Genomic DNA, 20,672 nt, shown 5'->3' on the forward strand with positions numbered 1-20,672 from the left:
AAGTAACTAATAACACACAAATATTTACAGTAGAAATCCTTACACCTAACTCAAGTGGAAAAACACCATAAGGACAATAATTTCAAGCTCCAAACTAGCTCTTTTTTCTCAGATGCAATGTTTCCTTTTGTATTATTATGCGGCTACATCAAATTAAACTATTAGAGATAGGTCATATATTTCTCTCTCTCGTGCTTTTGATCTCTCGCTCACACACTTTTCCTTGGATTCAATTTCCAACTCCTCCAAGATCTCGATCTGCATTTCAAACCAAACAAGTCCTTTTATATCCTAGGTAAAAGTTACTGGGACATCCAGGATCTTTCTACCATTGCATTGTAAAATAACCTGTTGCTGTTTGACTCACTTTAAAAGAAAATGTAATTGATAAAACATTTAGAATTGTGTTAACATAAACTTGGTATATAAATTTGAAATGCAGTTCTTTTTAACAGTTCTGACTGAAATTACCAAAAGATCTCTCAAAACTGAACAATAATATTTATTGCCAAAATTGTAAAGCAAATCACATTAGCTTTAACACCTGGGTAATTCATTTAACAGTTGAGTTCTATCCTTCGAAGTTCCCTATGTTTCAAATGCACAAATGCTATGTGATAATTACTCTATCCCATCATGTCAAGATGACAGAATTTTAATGAGGTAAACATACTCTGCATTCCCAATACCATTGTAACAATTGATAGCCTAGCTCACAACAATTAAAGTAAACAGTTTAACTTCTCTTTACATGCTTGAGATGTTAGCGGGCTGTGATTCAGATGCTCAGAAAGCCAATTTTCCATAAGCACATTCCAGTCCAATCTGGAGCACACCCAAGATTTTGCTCTGTAGCCTTCTGAAAATCTACATGGCACTTCGAATGAATCTCAGAGCTAGCTAACCAACATTTTTAAAAGACACACATATGAGATTCACTTTGATAAGTTCCATTTTGTCAGTGATGAGAAAGGACAAAACCCTTAAAGCAGCTGAAGAGGGAAAAATGAGCTCTTGAACTGGGTTGAAGAACCCAGGTGTTTAAGGGATATAAAAAAGTATGGTTCTTCGTCAGTTAAAACAAAAGTTAGTTGACTATTTCACAGCCCTTAGGACTGTGGAAAGATAAATAAATTAGTTCAAGGCAGTGCTGAGTGAAGATAGAACACGACATGAAAGGACTATTACTTACGTGGCGAAAAACTGCAGCAGGCGACGGTGCAGAGGGACCTCGGAGTCCTTGTGCATGAGTCGCAAAAACCCAGCCTGCAGGTGCAGCAGGTGGTCAGGAAGGCTAATGGGATGCTGGCCTTCATAGCGAGGGGGATTGAATATAAAAGTAGGGAGGTCTTGCTGCAGCTGTATAGGGCTTTGGTGAGGCCGCAGCTGGAGTACTGTGTGCAGTTTTGGTCGCTGCACTTACGCAAGGATATTTTGGCCTTGGAGGGAGTGCAGAGGAGGTTTACTAGGCTGATACCGGAGTTGAGGGGGTTGAGCTATGAGGAGAGGCTGAATAAACTAGGCTTGTACTCGTTAGAGTTTAGAAGAATGAGGGGAGGTCTCATTGAGACATATAAGATGATGAATGGGATGGATAGGATAGAGCTGGAGAGACTCTTCCCGCTCAGAAAGGACAGTAGGACTAGGGGGTACAGCCTCAAGATAAAGGGAGGGCGGTTTAGAACGGAGTTGAGGAGGAACTTCTTCACTCAAAGGGTGGTGAATCTCTGGAATTCTCTGCCCGTTGAAGTGGTGGACGCTGCCTCGCTAAATATTTTTAAGATGCGGGTTGATAGGTTTTTGATAGGCAAGGGGATTAAGGGTTATGGGGAGAGGGCGGGAATGTGGAACTGAGCCACGACAGATCAGCCATGATCTTATTGAATGGCGGGGCAGGCTCGAGGGGCCTACTCCTGCTCCTATTTCTTATGTTCTTATGAAACACCTTTTCTAGTCTGATGCATGACTCACTAATAGAAAAGATTTCACCTTGCTTGCACATGTTCAGGCTTGTGAGTTAAATATTTGCCTCTTTAACTTATAAATTCTACTCCTAGCATCATCCAGTTCCAAAAGACAGCACCTTAAATCCTCTGGTGTAAATCATCTGATGTAACAACCTGAGGTTCCAATCATTGATTCTACAGCTAGTGTATCAAACATTCGTTCCCTGTTTTTGCAGCAGTTTGATTGTTAAAATGTCTGCAGTTTAATCACAGACTGGAGTTTTATATTCTAAATTATTTTGTATGTCAGCTTGGCTTAGTTGGTAGAACCTTCACCTCTGAGATAGTTGTGAGCACATAATTAAGCCTGAAAGTCCGTGTAGTAATTTTGGATTGCAGCACTGAATGAGATGCTGTATTTTAAAGAGATGGTAAATTGAGCGACCATGTTAAAGATACCATGACACCATGTAACCATGTTTGATTTAATTATGCCACCAAAATACAGTCAAAATACTCATGTGGTGATCTCATTGGCTACTGGTTGATCAGTGCTTAATTAATGAGTATGGTATTGAGACCTGTAAAGTGGACAGTAAAACTTCTTCTTAGACAGTTCCTTGAAGTCAATCTAGACTCCACGTTGAAAATTGGTTCTCAGGTGACTGAGTAGTCCAATGCTGGACCTACAGTCTCTGTCACAGGTGAGACAGACAGTGGAAATGCATGAGTGGGCATTCCTTTTGCTGTTGATGCTTAGCTTCAGCTTGCTCCAAGTGATGAAACTCAAGATGTTCAGTTCCTTCTCAGGTACTTTTCTTTCACTTCAGATGGTCTTGGGCCAGTGATTCCCAGAAGTCAGTAGGGACGATGCACTTTTTTCAAGGAGGCTTTGAGGATGTCCTTGAAGCATTTCCTCTGCCTTCCTGGGGCTCATTGCCCTATCAAAGCTCTGAGTAGAGCACTTGTTTCGGGACCCTCCTGTCAGGCATGCAGAGAATGTGGTCTGGTCAGCAGAGCTGATTGAACATGTTCAATGTTTTGATACTGGAGATGTTGGCTTGAGTGGGAACACTGATGTTGGTCTGCCTATCCTATCAGTGGATTTGCAGGATCTTGTGGAGGTAGCATTGGTGGTGCTTCTCCAGAATTTTGAGATGTCTGTTGTACAAAGCCCACAACCCTGAGCCATAAAGGAAGGGGGTATCAGTACTACATTGTAGACAATGAGCTTGGTGCCTAGCCTGAGGTTCTGTCTTAAAACACTCTTCCTCAGATGACATAAGACTGCACTGGCACACTGAAGGCAGTGTTGAATCTCATCATCAATATCTGTCCTTGTTGACAGTAGGCTCCCAAGGTATGGAAAGGGATTATCCAAGGCATCATTGTAGATTTTGACAATTCTGTGTGGCAGGGGCAGGTTGATAGAGGACGTTTGTCCTACAGATGTTTAATGTAAGGCCCTCGTGTACTTCAGCGAAGGTGTTGACAATAACTTGGAGCTCAGCCTCTGAGTGTGTGCAGATGCAGGCATTATCTGCATACTGTAGTTAAATAACAGAAAATAGATGACCTTGAATTTGGCCAGCAGACAGCGAAGGTTGAATAGATTCCATTTGTTCTGTAGTTGAACTCCACTCCAGTAAGGAGCTTTCTGTGGATAAGATGAAGCATTGCAGCAAGATCAAAAAAAATGTTAGTGCAATAACACAGCCAATAGAACATGGTAGTTCTGCTCCAGGAGTCTGAACTTTTCCCAACTAGCTTCAGATGGTCTGAACGAGGGACAAGATGGTAACCAGGCTCCGTGCTGGTTAACTGAGCAGTTTTGACTGGTCAAAACTGTGATGTTAGTTGAAGGAAGAATGTTTGTCAAAACAATCCCCCCTGATCATCTTTGAATAGTGCCACGGTATCTTTAACATGCATCAGAATAGATCTAAGATAATATAACAAGTCCTCAGTTCTAAGACAATATACCTGCCTGATATATACATGGCCCTTTGTTTTAAGATAATATACCCGGCTAGTATATACTGTTGTCCTTGGTTCTAAGATAACATACCTGCCTGGTATATTCCTGGTCCTCGGTCCTAAGATATAGAAGTTCGGAACCTAGTTTCTTGCCAGGTTTATTGATGCCTTACTTCACACCTTCAAAAGATTAAGTAATTGAAGAGAGTGTCCACGATAGTGTAAGATGAACAGGATGGGCTGTCATACACTGTAAAGTGACTGAGGATGGGCTGTCTCATGTGGTGACGGTCAGATGAGATTCTGAGATCTTGACAGAGTAGGTGTTTGGAAATCTAAATCTAGTATCAGTTTCAGAAAAATGAATTGTCCATTTAAAACAGATAAAATGGAATTTCTTCTGTGAGGGTCGTGAATCTTTGGAATTCTCTACCCTACAGACATGAGGAGGCTGATTCAGATAGACAAATGATAGAACCTTAGGGGGGTCAGGGGTTAAGGGGAAAGGACAAGAAAGTAGATTTGAAGCCACGTTCAGATCAGTCATGATCTTATCAAATGCCAGGGCTTGTATGGCCTACTGCTGCTCTTTATGTTATTGTATCTGACACTGCAGGGCATGGAGGGCAAGCTGCTGCACGTTGTTTTGGGCAAGTGAGGGTGAGTTGTTGAGCACTGTGGGCGGGATCCCAAGCCCACTCTTTGCTTCTCAGAATGCCAGCATGGCTCAAGGTGTGGCAAAATCTGGAAATTGCAAATCTTCCCAGAGTTTCAAAACTCTTTGCTGGTGCCATAATTGGGTTCACATCCACAGTGAGTATGAACCTGATTTTAATACATTCACCCCCCTCACCATATATTGAACCCAAAGTGTATTTTCAAACTTCGCTGATATCACGCCAGCAAGATTTACAACAGTTCACCCAAATGTGAACCTATGTCGGGATCCCCCTGCAGGCATAAAAGTGAGTATAGCCACCTTGGCAGTGCCAACCTGTGCTAGTGGGCAATGTCATGGCAGACCCCAGTCGGAGCCTCATGAGGGAGGGAGAATTCATTTATTTGTGGTAAAGGAAGTGCAGATGGGAGCTGGGGATGCCGGCAATGCCTGTTGGTTGGAAGGGGTCTGATGCTAGTGATGTTCGGAGGCAAGGTGGGGGGAGGGGGGGTGGTGCTAGCATTAACTTTTGAGGGGGAAGTGCTGGCTTTGATTGTGGGAGAAGGAGGTTGGTCATGGGAGAGGGTAAACGGACACCCTGGGTCTGCCTTATAATGAGTTCCAACTGGGCAGGCCACTTCCTGTTACCAGGACAAGTCATCCTCAATGATCTCCCTGTGGGGCTCAATCAGTGACTCCCCGTGGACCTCTTGGGGGTTATCACACCCCTCCCCCACCAAGTGCAAGTGTTCCCCCTCACTCCCATGACAATGAGGACCTTTTCCATCTCTTTGCACGTGGCCTCATCTCCATTGCTTGTAGGATCTAGTCAGGTGGATAATAGATGGGTGAATGTCTCTGCTGCGAAGAGGAACTATAAGGAACTCATCCTTGTCTGACCTCTGACTGATGTCTTCTCTTGAGTTTTTTTTTAGAGGGTAGTGTTTCCTGTTCACAGGCTGGTGTGAAGGATGCCGAAGGTGGAGCGTCCATAGCAAAAGTTGCCTCTGTGAAGTGTTCCCTGTGATAGAGGTGATCTATGTGCTCCTTTCAGGCCTTCTCCTTCATTTTTACTTGAGAAGTCGCCAGTTCTGTTTTCTCCCAATTTGAAGTCTTTATCCATCTCTGACCATCATGGCCCCTTGTTTTAACTTGATGTTGCTGGCCAAATTTGGAAATGTCAGGCTCAGCCTAATCTAAAGGTGCCAGCCCACCAGTAACTCAGCCAGAGCTAATCCGTGATCATATGTAGCATAGTCCTATTGCGAGCTTTGTTTCTAAAGAACCTGTAGTTTGTTTCTTCATGCCATGTTGAACGTCTGGACCCCCTGGTCAGCCAGGTCATTTGAGGATGAGTGTTAGGGTGCCATGCAGATGTGACAGGCTATCTGGATGATGTTTTAATCTCAGGAGTTACTGTACAAGTTTATTTATTAGTCACAAGTAAGACTTGTATTAACACTGCAGTGAAGTTACTGTGAAATTCCCCTATTAGGAACACTTGGAGAGTTTGGAGGAGATCTTGCAGCATTTTACTGATGTTGGCATCCAATTAAAAAGAGGAAAATGTGTGTTCCAGGTCAATGAGTTAAAATACCTTGGTACAGAGATCACAAGTATAGAACAGACCTTGTCAAAGAAAATGTGAAGGCCATAAATGGGGCTCTGACTCCAATGAGTACAATGGAGTTGTAGTCTTTCCCAGGTCTCATAAGTTACTGTGGAGAATTCATACCGAACTGTTCTCCCTTTGAAAAAATGGCACAAGCTGAAGACACCCCAAAAAGCAAACGAGTATACTCGTACAGTCCGTTATGAAATATGGTGACATATTCCCTGGATGACATCTCAACTCCAGTTGGAGGTAGGCATGGCTCATGTCTAATTTGGAAAATGTATGAACCCACCCCCCGCACAAGCTAGATGTGCATGCAAGTCTTCTATGCATGGCATAGAGTACCTGTCTCAGTGGGAGGCTCTGTTGACTGTCAACTTATAACCCTCACAGAGACAGACCAGATTGTTAGGTTTTAAAACTGGGACTACTATTGGTACAACCCATTCAACAAATTGTGCTGGGTGTATAATATCAGGTTTCTCTACTTATTCCAATTTGGCCTCTACTTTAGCATGTAGGGCATAGGGGATCAATTGTGCCTTGAAAAACTTAAGTTGAGCCTCTGGGTCCATGTAGATCTTGGTCCCAGCAACTCTAATCTTCCCAAGACCTTCTTGGAACATTTTCGGATACTTCCCAGTGACTTCCTATAAATTGCGAGTACCCCTTTTAAAGATCTGTTGCCAATCCAGGTGGATTTTTGAAGCCAGTCCCTTCCAAAAAGGCTGGGCCCCGGTTCTCCCACCACATTAGGACTGTCTGTTGTCTGTGCATAACTGGGGTTACAGTGGTATCAACAATACATAAGGGCTCCTCATTGTATGTGGCTAATCTAGCCTTGGTGTCCCTTAGCCTTAAAGACAAGATGCCCAATTGGAGTGCCTAAAGGTTTGCTCCTCAATAATAGATACAGCGGCTCCTTGTATTCGCACCCAGGTACTCCCTGGCCATTCCCAAGTGTATAATGATGCGGCTGGTGGGGCCTTCTGATTTTCCTGGCAAGTTTTCCACTGCTTGACCGGTTTTCGGTGTCACTGTCAGTGCTATTGCGAGCATTTTCATGTTTGGCCATCCAGGAAAATCTTTGTGCAATTCTTGAAGTATTGGTCACTGGCCTAGATGCAAAACAACATAAGAAATAGGAGCAGGAGTAGGCCATCTCGCCCTTCAAGCCTGCCCTGCTATTCAATAAGATCATGGCTGATCTGAAGTGGATCAGTTCCACTTTCCCGCTTTCTCCCCATAATCCTTAATTCCCCTGTCTATCAGAAACCTATCTACCTGTGACTTAAATATATTTAGCGAGATAGCCTCCACCACTTCAACAGGCAGAGAATTCCAGAGATTCACCACCCTTTGAGTGAAGAAGTTCCTCCTCAACTCTGATCTAAACTGCCCCCCCCCCACTTATCTTGAGGCTGGGTCCTCTAGTCCTGCTATCCTTTCTAAGCAGGAAGAATCTCTCTACCTCCACCCTATCCATCCCCTTCATTATCTTATACGTGTCTATAAGATCCCCCCTCAGCCTTCTAAACTCCAACGAGTACAGACCCAGTCTATTTAGTCTCTCTTCATAGGCCAACCCCCTCATCTCCGGTATCAGCCTAGTGAACTCCTACCTAGTTAACAACCACCTGGGTTCCCCACAAGATGATACCATCTTCAGTACTCAACCTCTGATAATGTAGAGAGATAAGGTTTCAAGTCCTCCATAAGACACCCTTGTGGTACACTACTTAGGCAATGTGGCATAGTTTTGCCAACATAGGTCCTTTTTTAATTCATGCCTGGATATGCTTGGTGGATCTGGCAGTGTCCATGAAGTTCAGAGTCTTGACGATTTCATCTGTTTCTCAGAGGACAAGGTAGGCTGGTGTGTAGTGCCAGGCGGGTCAAGTGGCTATATGTCTCCCTGGATGATGTTCAAGAGTATATTAAAAGGCACTTAATAACAGTGCCCAGCATTGAATCTGGGCTGATGCGATGGGAGGAATCATCTTGTCTTCCTTGAAGAGGTCCAACAGAGGTTTGTGGTCAGTTACTGTGACGAAATGCCTGAAGTATTGATGAAACTTTTTCACCACAAGCAGCATGGCCAAACCTTCTTTTTCAATCTGGGCTACTTCCACTCTACATCAGCCAGGATTAATGATGCGTACGTGATGGATGTTCTTCCCACCATCTCAACAGCATGATAATACTACTCCTATTCCGTAGAGAGAGTGTGAGCAATAGGTAAAGATGTTGTTAACACATATATTTGTAGAGCATGGAGAAATAGCTTAAAGTTAAATAGATTGGATATAGTTAGGCATATTGATAACCCACTTTATGGAAACAACTGTGAGTTTAGTCACAAACATAGGACATAAGGTTCGATGCTGCTAACACAGCAATACTTGGGGATAATAAAAAGACTGCCTGTAATGTAGAGATAACATCAGAGATGTGATGTGCAGTGAAGCATACACCACATCCTGCAGGAATGTAAGAGGCCCACGTTATAAAAAGCAAATGGTCTGCAAGATGTGTTGTTTATACAACTAAGCATAAAAGGGGGAAGGGGTCACTGAGATATTCGGGACAGCAGTGATTAAGTTGGCAAAGGATTGATTACTGCCAATCTGAACTGGACATGTAACAGTATTGGATAAGATGGATGAGTTTGCTAATGCACTCTTGTGATAACAGGAGACATTGTTAGATGGGGAGTAGAGGTGATAGGAACTTAGGGCACCTTGAGCCAATAGGAGAATGTCAACACATAGATGGGACAGGGACCACCAATTAAGAGAGAACATCACATTGCAAAGCCATCACAATGCTTGTAAAAAAGGTATAAAATGTGCTGCAAATCTATGTGAGGTGTGCCTATTTCGCTAGACACCCGGTCTTGCAAGAACGTCAAATAAAATCTTGCTCCTTCAGAACTTGACTTGACTAAATTGTTTAACTGTGAGCTGTGTTTCTCACAAGAGGCAACGCAGGTTACAAAAAGTGGTCTCATGGGGTCATAATGGGCTAGTATATGTGTTGATAGTAATTATTGTTTGATGTTTGCAAAGGCTTTCTCTTGTGGCATTTGCCACGACCATTTCTGATTTTTTTTTTAACAGAAATACGCCATTTTCTTGCTGGAACCAAAACATTGCCAATTCTAGTAAGATTGCCCCACATGGATGAGGGTAGGCTGTCACACTCTGCAGGGCTGGATGAGGGTAGGCTGTTGGGTACAGTGAGGGTGGGCTGTCACCCACTGAGAATGGATGAGGATGGCAGTCACACATCAGACGAGAGATTGAATTGCCATATAGATCTATAAACCTCAGTAAGTTCACAGCCTGCGACTTGTCCATTGCACAGCTGGGGGAGCTGATTGTTTGTTTCTCATCTGCAAAGGCAGGCCTTGAGCTATTTAACACTCCCTGACCCAGACTCTGCCTGTTGCTCTGTTCCCTAGGCCTGGACAACAGTGTGCAGAAGTATCCATTTGATCAGTGGCAGGTAAATGGAGAGAAACTCTTGCGACTATCACAGCAGGATCTGGAAGAGCTGGGCGTGAAAAGGATAGGACACCAGGAACTGATTCTGGAGGCAGTAGAGCTACTGTGTGCACTGGTAAGAAAAGGGTATTTTGTGTCTCATACTTCAGATGTCAAGGGAGGAAGCCTGTGGACTGACTCCACCTACTCTATGGCCCAGGACTCTAACTTGCATTGGGAATGTTACATATTTACGACAATCAGTTGCTGAATCTCTTTGATTGCTGATATTTAACTCTGGCAGTGATAAGCTGGTGCCTCACCAGAAAAAATTCCAGACTGTGCTACACTCTCATGTTTGTTTGTATTGCAACAGATGCATTGTGCTGCTATTTTCCTTTCCATAAAGTTTAACTAATTTTTAAAAAATTCTTTATTGAGTTGTGATAATTGCTGCCAAGGCCAGAATTTGTTGTCCATTCCTATTTAACTCTTGAACTGAGTGGATTAATAGGACTTTTCAAATGGGTATTTAAGAGTCTTGAGTGGGTCTTGAGCCATATGTGGGTCAGACCAGATAAGGATGACAGATTTTATGGGTTTTTACAACAATCACATATAATGGTCGCCATTACTGAAATTAGCTTTTAATTTCACATTGCACTAATTCAATTCAAACTCCACCAGTGCCAAACCTGTGTTCCCAGCCTCTGAATTACAAGTCCAGTGAAGTTACGACGACAACATCATGTTCATATCATGGTCTAGTGCAGGAAAACTATGATGGTTGATGTAAAGAATCTAGAATGTTTAAGCTATTGGAAAACATTGGTTTCAGGGTATGGGTATATTCTTCTTGAGCGTAGTCCATCATTGAACCCTCATCCTGCTTCTGTCGACTGCCGACCTGATTTGGCCCAGTTCACCAAACCTGCCCAGCTTCTTCCGTCCTGTGGCAGCTCTATTTTGCTGGTAACACCTATGGTTGCAAAGATAATTTTCTGTTGCTCTCTTTACATCATCTGACCCAACCAATTAGTGATCTACTTCAAAAGGTCCCCTTCTATGAAATGTCCTTTTACCTTTTAAAGTACTGTGCTGTGTGAAAAGCCTCGGACTTGAATCCGTTCAGTGTCCTTGTCAATTAACGCAGTTGATTTTTGAATGGCAGGATTGTTGTATAAGGTAAGATTGGGTCAACCAAGCCTATATTCACTGGAGTTTAGAATAATGAGGGGGTATTCTCATCGAAATGTATAAATGTTTGACAAGACTAGACAGACTGGATGCAAGGATGATGTTTCACCTGGTAGGCGGTTCTAGAACAAAGGGGTTACAGCCTCAGATTACAGGGCAGGCCATTTAGGAATGCATTGAGGAGAAACTTCTTCAGTCAGGTATTGGTGAATCTATGGAACTCTCCACCGCAGAAGATTGAGGAGGCCAGGATGCTTAATATTTAAGAACGAAATAGATTTTTAGACTCTAAGGGCATCGATGGATATGGGGAACAAAGAAAATTACAGCAGGGCCCTTTGGCCATACAAGCTTGCACCAACAATGCTGCCTGACTGAACTAAAGCCCCCTACCCTTCCGGGAACCATACCCCTCTATCCCCATCTTATTCATGTATTTGTCAACACACCCCTTAAAAGTTACTATCATATCTGCTTCCACTACCTCCCCCAGCAGTGAGTTCCAGGTGCCCATCATCCTCTGTGAAAAAAAAACCTGCCTCATACATGGATGGGAACCAGAGTGCCAGAGCAGATAATGGAGCGGGGGTGAAAAGAAATGATGTCAATAGTTCATGCAAAATCACAAATAGAAGGGTTGTGTGTGGTGGTAATAATCTTCTGAGGTGTGTCTATTTCAATGCCAGGAGTATTGTGGGGAAGGCAGACAAGCTGAGGGTGTGTATTGACACATGGAATTATGACATTATAGCTATTAGTGAAACTTGACTATAGGAGGGGCAGGACCGGCAGCTCAATGTTCCAGGGATCCGATGTTTCAGATGTGATAGAGGCAGAGGGATGAAGGGTGGGGGTGGCATTGCTGGTCAGGGAAAATATTACAGCAGTGCTCAGGCAGGACAGATTAGAGGCCTTGTCTATTGAGACCACATGGGTGGAGCTGAGAAACTGGAAAGGTACGACCACAATAATGGGGTTATATTATAGACCACCCAATAAGTCAGCGAGAATTGGAGGAGCAAATCTCCAGAGAGATAGCAGACAACTGCAGGAAACGTAAAGTTGTGATAGTAGGGGATTTTAATTTTCCACATATAGATTGGGACTCCCATACTGTTAAAGGCCTAGATGGGTTAGAGTTTGTAAAATGTGTTCAGGGAAATTTTCTAAATCAATATATTGAGGTGCCAACTAGAGAGGATGCAATATTAGACCTCTATTAGGAAATGAGTTAGGACAAGTGATGTAAGTGTGTGTAGGGGAACGCTTTGGTTCCAGTGATCATAACACCATTAGTTTCAACTTGATCATGGATAAAGGTAGATCTGGTCCTTGGGTTGAGGTTCTAAACTGGAAAAAGGCCAAATTTGAAGAAGTGAGAAAGGATCTAAAGAGCATGGATTGGGACAAGCTGTTCTCTGGCAAGGATGTGACTGGTAAGTGGGAGGCCTTCAAAGGAGAAATTTTGAGAGTGCAGAGTTTGTATGTTCCTGCCAGGATTAAAGGCAAAGTGAATAAGAATAAGGAACCTTGGTGCAAGAAATACTTAAGAAAGAAATCAGGAAGGCGAAAAGAAGACATGAGGTTGCTTTGGCAGTTAAGGTGAAGGATAACCTTAAGAGCTTCTACAGGTATATTAAGAGCAAAAGGATAGGAAGGGATAAAATTGGTCCTCTTGAAGATCAGAGTGGTCGGCTATATATGGAACCAATAGAAATGGGGGAGATATTAAATGGGTTTTTTGCATCCGTATTTACTAAAGAAATTGCGTGGAGTCTATGGAAATAAGGCAGATAAGTAGGGAGGTCATGGAACCTATACAAATTAAAGGGGAGGAAGTGCTTGCTGTCTTGAGGCAAATCAGAGTAGATAAAACCCCTGGACTGGACAGGGTATTCCCTCGGACCTTGAAGGAGACTAGTGTTGAAATTGCAGGGGCCCTGGCAGATATATTAAAATGTCGGTATCCACGGGTGAGATACTGGATGATTGGAGGATAGGTTATGTTGTCCTGTTGTTTTAAAAAAAGGCTCAAAAAGTAATCTGGGAAATTTTAGGCTGGTAAGTTTGACGTCAGCAGTAGGTAAATTGTTGGAAGGAGTATTAAGATAGGATCTACAAATATTTGGATGGACAGGGACTTATTAGGGAGAGTCAACATGGTTTTGTGCATGGTAGGTCATGTTTAACCAGTCTATTAGAGTTTTTTGAGGAGGTTACCAGGAAAGTGGATGAAGGGAAGGCAGTGGATGTTGTCTACGTAGACTTCAGTAAGGACTTCGACAAAGTCCCTCATAGGAGGTTAGTTAGGAAGGTTCAGTCGCTAGCTATACATGGAGAGGTAGTAAATTGGATTAGACATTGGCTGAGTGGAAGAAGCCAGAGAGTGGTAGTGGCGGATTGCTTCTGAGTGGAGGCCTGTGACTAGTGGTGTGCCACAGGGATCAGTGCTGGGTCCATTGTTGTTTGTCATCTATATCAGTGATCTGGATGATAATGTGGTAAATTGGATCAGCAAATTTGCTGATGATACAAAGATTGGAGGTGTAGTGGACAGTGAGGAAGGTTTTCAAAGCTTGCAGAGGGATTTGGATCAGCTAGAAAAATGGGCTGAAAAATGGCAGATGGAGTTTAACGCAGATAAGTGTGAGGTATTGCACTTTGGAAGGACAAACCAAGGTAGAACATACAAGGTAAATGGTAGGACACTGAAGAGTGCAGTAGAACAGAGGTATCTGGGAATACAAATATGTAATTCCCTGAAAGTGGCGTCACAGGTAGATTGGTTGTAAAGAGTGCTTTTGGTACATCGGCCTTTATAAATCTAAAGTATTGAGTATAAGAGTTGGAATGTTATGATGAGGTTGTATAAGACATTGGTGCAGTTTTGGTCACCTAATTACAGGAAGGATATTAATAAGGTTGAAAGAGTGCAGAGAAGGTTTACAAGGATGTTGCCAGGACTTGAGAAACTGAGTTACAGAGACAGGTTGAATAGATTAGGACTTTGTTCCCTGGAGCGTAGAAGAATGAGGGAAGATTTGATAGAGGTGTATAAAATTATGATGGGTATAGATAGAATGAATCAAACAGGCTTTTTCCACTAAGGCTAGGGGAGAAAAAATCTAGGGGTCATGGGTTAAGGGTGAAAGGGAAAAGTTTAAAGAGAATATTCGGAGGGTGGGGGCTTCTTCACACAGAGTGGTGGGAGTGTGGAATGAGCTGGCAGATGAAGTGGTGAATGCAGGTTCGCTTTTAACATTTAAGAAAAACTTGGACAGGTACATGGATGAGAGGGGTGTGGAGGGGTATGGTCCAGGTGCAGGTCAGTGGGACTACGCAGAAAAATGGTTCGCCACAGCCAAGAAGGGCCAAAAGGCCTGTTTCTGTGCTGTAATGTTCTATGGTTCTATATCCTTTCAACCTTGCCCCTCACACCTTAAACCCTATGCCTCCTGGTAATGACTCTTCCACCCTGGGAAAAAGCTTCTGACTATCCACTCTGTCCATGCCCCTCCTAATCTTGTAGACTTTTATCAGGTCATCCCTCAATCTCCGTCGTTCCAATGAGAACAAAACCAAGTTTCTCCAACTTTTCCTCATAGCTAATGCCCTCCATACCAGGCAACATCCTAGTAAATCTTTTCTATACCTTCTCCAAACTCTCCACATCTTTCTGGTAGTGTGGCGACCAGAAGTGAACGCTATATTCCAAGTGCAGCCTAATTAAGGTTCTATGAAGCTGCAACATGACTTGCCAATTTTTAAATTCAGTGCCCTGGTTGATGAAGGCAGGCATGCCGTATGCCTTCTTAACTACCTTCTCCACCTGTGTTGTCACTTTCCATGATCACACTGAATGGCAGGGCAGGCTTGATAGGCTACATGACTTACTCCTTTTACTTAGTGTTTCTGTTTTTGGTTGTATCCTCTAGACTATTTATCAAACAAAATCTCTGTTGTAAAGCTGTGCTGACCTTATACAATGTTTCTCCTGATGTCTTGTTTTTCGTCTTCCATACTGTTTTCAAAATATTAGTAAATCTTAGTTTTAGTAACAGCCTAAAATTTATCAGTTCTACTTCGTGAGCAAATTTGAGTCCTTTGGCTTTAACAAGACTTTTTACATTGTGCAATACTTTAGAAGGAAGAAAGGCATTTAATAGAAGGGGAGCATTTGAAGTGGCTGACTAATAAGTTGAGTCAGAAGGTGTAAAGAGAGCAACAGAAACTTGTCTTTGCTAATGCAATTTACTGTATTATAGTGAAGGAGTTCATGCTCCAAAACATAGCTCTCAAACTACAGAAACTGTGCTGATAACACCAGAGTGGAGAGGATTTGGGTAATATTGATTTAGAATATTGTCTGTACATCTACTGTACTTTTGGCATTCTGCATCTGACCAGGCTTGAATATAGCCTAGGTATGTGCTACAAGAAAAAAATTACTGACTGCCTTAGCCAGGTAACTGCCCCAAAATTGGCACTATTACTGACTTTGGTATCCTAGCTTCCATCATCAGGCATGTCCTCTTGGAGTCACAATGATCCCAAAGAGATTCCCCTTCCTCCAACAGCCCATATTCAAAGAGGGGAGGCGCAGGCCTAGTGGTATTATCACTTGACTATTAATCCAGAATCATCAAATGCTCTGGGGACCTGGGTTTGAATCCCACTATGGTGGATGATGGAATTTGATAAATAAAAGATATCTGGAATTAAGGATCTACTGGTGACCGTGAAACCATTGTCGATTGTCAGGAAAAACCCATCTGGTTCACTAATGTCCTTTTAGAGAAGGTAATCTGCCATCCTTACCTGGTCTGGCCTACATGTGACTCCAGAGCCATGATGTGTTTGACTCTCGAGCCATGATGTGTTTGACTCTCACCTGGCCTGGGATGGGCAATAAATGTTGGCCAGCCAGCGATACCCATTTCCCATTTGGTTTATTCATACCAGAAGTAAGAAACTTGCTACTATTTGGCCCTAAATGCTCATTCTATCCTGGCCAATAGTTTTGGAATTAATTTGTCAGAATTCATATTAGTAATTGATGGAACCAAAATGTGCTGGACTGGTTTGGATCTATTAATTTTGATGCATTCATTGCTATTTCTGGTCTATTACCATCATCAACCAAGAGAATATGGGATATAACATTTCAAATGAATTTGGGTTGTCAGTATACATTTCAAATGAATTTGGGTTATCAGTATACATTTCATTGACTCCTTGATTGCTGTTTACAGGTTGCCCAGTGCTTATGTTGCTTGCATTGTCAATTGCGTTGCAGTTCAGGTAATATGTAAGGTTTAGAATTGCAATGCTTTCTACTCATCACTCCAGTTTATTACAGAATTTGCAGTATTTTTATATCATAATTCCCTGGCTCCCCAATGATGGATTGGGGGTTACCCCAACAATTTGCTGGGAAATCCTTTTTGTAAGTTTCCAGGTAAGGATTTACCTGGCAATTGTCCAGAAATGCTAACTTCCCCTGAACAATTGTGCTGTACTGGGGACCACCTGACAAAGCAATTTAGATCACTAACTTGGGATGGTTTTGCCAGTTTTACCCACATAGCTTCTCTGAAAGAGAAGAAAAAAAGCATTCCTAACTTGAGAGTAACTATTTGCAGACTAGACTGAGCCCCACATCCCCGGTACCCCTTGGGGATTGCCCAACTAAGCACTGCATCCTCCCACTGTTATTCCCCACCTGCACAGGATTGGGCACCTGCCTGCCCAATCTGATCTGTCCAACTCCATTTTCTGCCAAAGCCACCGACCTCCCACCCCTCCATGTCCTTGGAAATTTACCCTTTCAGTAAGACCTTTCAACTCATCTGCTTTTCAGCAGCTGGTGCCATAAAAGGGGACATGTCCTCCTTTGCTCCACTCTTTTACACTTTGCTACCAGAACCAGGGCTGTGCTTTGCTGCCTGAATCTCCCCTGGCCCGAGTCAGGAAGGTTGGGCAAGCCAGGCACTTTAGAATAGGTGCAGGTAAGTCAACATGGAATAGTAATTTTATTGCCACTCTGTAGGGAGGTCTTGCTGCGACTGTATAGGGCATTGGTGAGGCCGCAGCTGGAGTACTGTGTGCAGTTTTGGGCGCCATACTTACGCAAGGATATTTTGGCCTTGGAGGGAGTGCAGAGGAGGTTTACTAGGCTGATGCCGGAGTTGAGGGGGTTGAGCTATGAGGAGAGGCTGAATAAATTAGGCTTGTACTCGTTAGAGTTTAGAAGAATGAGGGGAGATCTCATTGAGACGTACAAGATGATGAATGGGATGGATAGGATAGAGGTGGAGAGACTCTTCCCGCTCAGAAAGGGTAGTAGGACTAGGGGGCACAGCCTCAAGATAAAGGGGGGGCGGTTTAGAACAGAGTTGAGGAGGAACTTCTTCACTCCAAAGGGTGGTGAATCTCTGGAATTCTCTGCCCGTTGAAGTGGTGGAGGCTACCTCGCTAAATATTTTTAAGATGCGGGTTGATGGGTTTTTGATAAGAGAGGGGATTAAGGGTTATGGGGAGAGGGCGGGAATGTGGAACCGAGCCAGGACAGATCAGCCATGATCTTATTGAATGGCAGGGCAGGCTCGAAGGGCTAGATGGCCTACTCCTGCTCCTATTTCTTATGTTCTTATGTTCTTAAGTTACAGCCCAATAATTAATGCGGCTTATACATGAATTTTGTAGATGAAAATTAGTCCTTAGTCTGTTAAGGCCCTGTGTTTCTGGCTATTGAAACTGTTGTTTGAGTTTTTTTTCTAAATGATCTTAACTTTCAGACCTATGATCTAGAGACAGAGAATCTGAAAATTCTGATGGAGAAGCTGAAAGCTGTCTCTGGAACACTTCAGTCATTCATTGTCAGTCGGAGGAAGGTCAGCCCAAGTCCACAAAGACCTCCTGGAGATCTCCTCACCTCTGTCATAGATCTCCTTCAAACGACCAAAGCTATCTTTTCCTGGTTAAACAGGTACTTGGATAAATACTGCTGCATGCTATTCCTATTGATTAGAATGGTCTGTCAGGAGATTACCAATTCTTCCTCCTTAATGTCATTAACTGTCATAGAAAAGTTTTAGTTACATAGGCTTACCAACAATTTGAATTCCAACAGTGCCATTATTTACAGAGAGGCTTTTATTGTGTGGTTTACAGGGCACTGAATGACGAGTTAACTCTGAGCAACTTGCATTTATAAAATATAATTTGAACATTGAAGTGTCTGTGAGAGAACAGAGTGAATAGAGTCCCTTAGAGGGACGATTAGTAGAGGTAGTTGAAAACAATATTTGAAGAAATGTGTTCTAAAAGTTTTTAAAAGGGGATGGTGTGAATGGTGATGTTTAGGAGGAGGGATTTCCAGAGAGTAGAGTCAAGGAACTAAGTGTTGCAATGAAAGCAGGTCATGCTGAACTTGTATAATACGGTAACTTGGCCTCATCTGGAGTACTGCGTCTAGTCTGGGCACCATGCTTAAAGAAAGCATTGGAGAGTACATCAGAGATGCACAAGAATGATTCTTTATCCCTATCTTTATCACTATCTGTGAACTATGAGATTAGATTGGAAAAAGGCTGAGAAGAGACTTGATAGAGGTATTCAAGGTGCTGAGAGATATAAACAGGGTAAATAGTGAGAAACTGTCCCCTCTCAAGACAGCATCAACAACTAGAGGGCACAGATTCAAAATAATTGTAAAAGGAGTAGAAGTGAAGTGTGGAAAAATATTTCTACCCAGAGAGTGACTGGAGTCTGGAATTAGCTTCCTGAGAGGGTGGTGAGATAGGTTCAATTGAGGTATTCAAAAGAGAATTGGATTGCTACCTGAAAACAAAGAATGTGCAAAGATTTGGAGATATGGCAAGGGCGTGAGACTATTTCAGAGAGCCGCTGCAGACTCAATGTGCCAAATGGCTTCCTTCTGCACTGTAAAGATTCTGCAAGGAAGGGATGCACAGGAGCAGAGAAGGGAAAGTAAAAATGAATAAATCTCCAGAGCTAGGTTGGAGTAAAGCCATAGAAGGATACATGAATGAGGTAGAAGATTTTAATCTTGATCCACTGGTGGGGTAGGAGATAGAACAGGTCTTTTTTTAAAAAAAAACAAAGTGTGTGGTGCAAGTGCGGCTTAGGGCACTTATGTTGCAGCAGGGAAGTAGTGGGTATGCTGATGTATGTGGAGGTTTCTGGTGATTATCAGTTTTGGGATTCAGAGACCTTAAAGAAATTCTGACTGTGCTTCTCTTCTGCCAATCCAGGTACCCATTTATATGTATAATCAACTATTCTTCCATGAAGAAAGAGATCATCAGGTTATGTATGGAGTTGGCAGAAACCATTCACAAGGTTTGTCAAATACACTTAGTCTGTTAGAATTAATTATTTAGAATTTACAGTACAGAAACAGGCCTTTTATTCCAACAAGTCTACGCAGTTGTCCATACACCTCATAAACCTTCATTTCTCCTTAGTTTTTTTTCACCTAGCTTCCACTGAATTGTATACATATGAAAAGCTTTGAGGTACTAATGTGAGCAGATACCATAACTTCCTTTTGCATTTCTATTTATTTCCTCTCCTCTCCCGAAGGTGCTACGATAGCAACACCCCCAGTGTCCATATTCAATGTCAGCAACTTTAGTCTTCTGGGCTCTCCTCTCTCATTTTTTCTGCTTCTTACATTTCCCAATGTTCCAAAGTAATCTCTTTCTGGAAAATAAAGAAATCAAAATTGATGGGAACGGTTTAGGAAAATTGAATTGAGGTAGAAAATCAGCCATGATGTTCCTGGATTATGGAGCCATTTCAAGGGATTGTATGCCCTACTCATCGTCCTATTCCTTATGTTTTTATGTCCAATCATCTCTTCCCCAACTAGTGCTCATTCTCTAGCCTGTGAATAGTAATAGTTTGCTCTGTTAAAAGTGGAGTATAGGTGTAGGAGTGTCACCATGAGATACTGAGGCCAGGATAGACAGAAGATGTGGGAAGGGATTGGAAGTAGGTTTCTACAAGATTCCTCTGTTTTGTCAAAGATCTGTTCATGATTGTACTTTAAATTCATTGAATTGAGGGTGAAAGTCACAGAAGAAGAGCTCTGTGACATATTAACAAACCAATGATGCAGTACTCTGTGCAGCGAAGTCTGAGACAAAAAAACACAACTCCTCCCTTGTGAAGTTATGCTGGATTGATTACTTTTATGGAATAAGGAATCGAACTGCAGGGAGGGACAGCCAGCTGGGCATCCTGAGCAGAGAGGGGGAACAGCGAGCACCAACCGACTGAGTTTTAAAAAAATTGTCCATGGCTGAGGAGTCTGCTGAAGTAAGGAGCTGTGGTCTGTCAATGTCAATGTGACTGGACAGACTTTGCTAAAAAGAAAGAATGCAAATACATTTTTGAGGGGGTGGGGGGGAAGGTGTGGGTGGGGGGAAGGTGTGGGTGTGTGTGTGTGTACACATACACGTGCACAGTAAGATGCAGTTAGATTCCGTTGCTTTTATTCTCCCCCAATTCATAATCTCTACATTTGAGATCCTTGTTGAACTGCTCACATGCATGCTGCAAGAAGAGTTGGCATCATGCCCTCAGTTGCTACTATAAACGTAGTTGATGAATGCCAGGTGCTTTGGCTGAGGCACATGAATGAATTCTCCAGAGTTAGTGAATCTTTTTTGCCATGTTTACCACACTGAAGAACCAGCGTGGAGTCCTTGTTGACAAGGGTATGGGAGAAAGGGAAGAAAAAGCAGGTTTTTTTTCCTTCCCTGCTT

At 42.7% G+C, this 20,672-nt stretch overlaps 1 protein-coding gene across 3 annotated transcripts in view; it reads left to right on the plus strand.

Moving 5' to 3' along the window:
- LOC145357817 (CNK3/IPCEF1 fusion protein-like) overlaps positions 1–20,672 on the plus strand; it is an 81,431-nt gene that overhangs the window by 6,944 nt on the left and 53,815 nt on the right. For 2 of the 3 annotated variants that reach the window (XM_080211338.1, XM_080211340.1), the window contains exons 2-4: positions 9,660–9,817; positions 17,676–17,866; positions 19,155–19,242. In XM_080211338.1, coding sequence (XP_080067464.1) covers positions 9,660–9,817; positions 17,676–17,866; positions 19,155–19,242 — 437 coding nt within the window. The remainder of the gene's footprint in view (positions 1–9,659; positions 9,818–17,675; positions 17,867–19,154; positions 19,243–20,672) is intronic. The other variant, XM_080211339.1, reaches the window with a different exon arrangement.

Source organism: Carcharhinus amblyrhynchos, chromosome 24, assembly GCF_965287045.1.
Source record: "Carcharhinus amblyrhynchos chromosome 24, sCarAmb.v2.hapA, whole genome shotgun sequence".
In the NCBI taxonomy this organism is placed as follows: domain Eukaryota; kingdom Metazoa; phylum Chordata; class Chondrichthyes; order Carcharhiniformes; family Carcharhinidae; genus Carcharhinus; species Carcharhinus amblyrhynchos.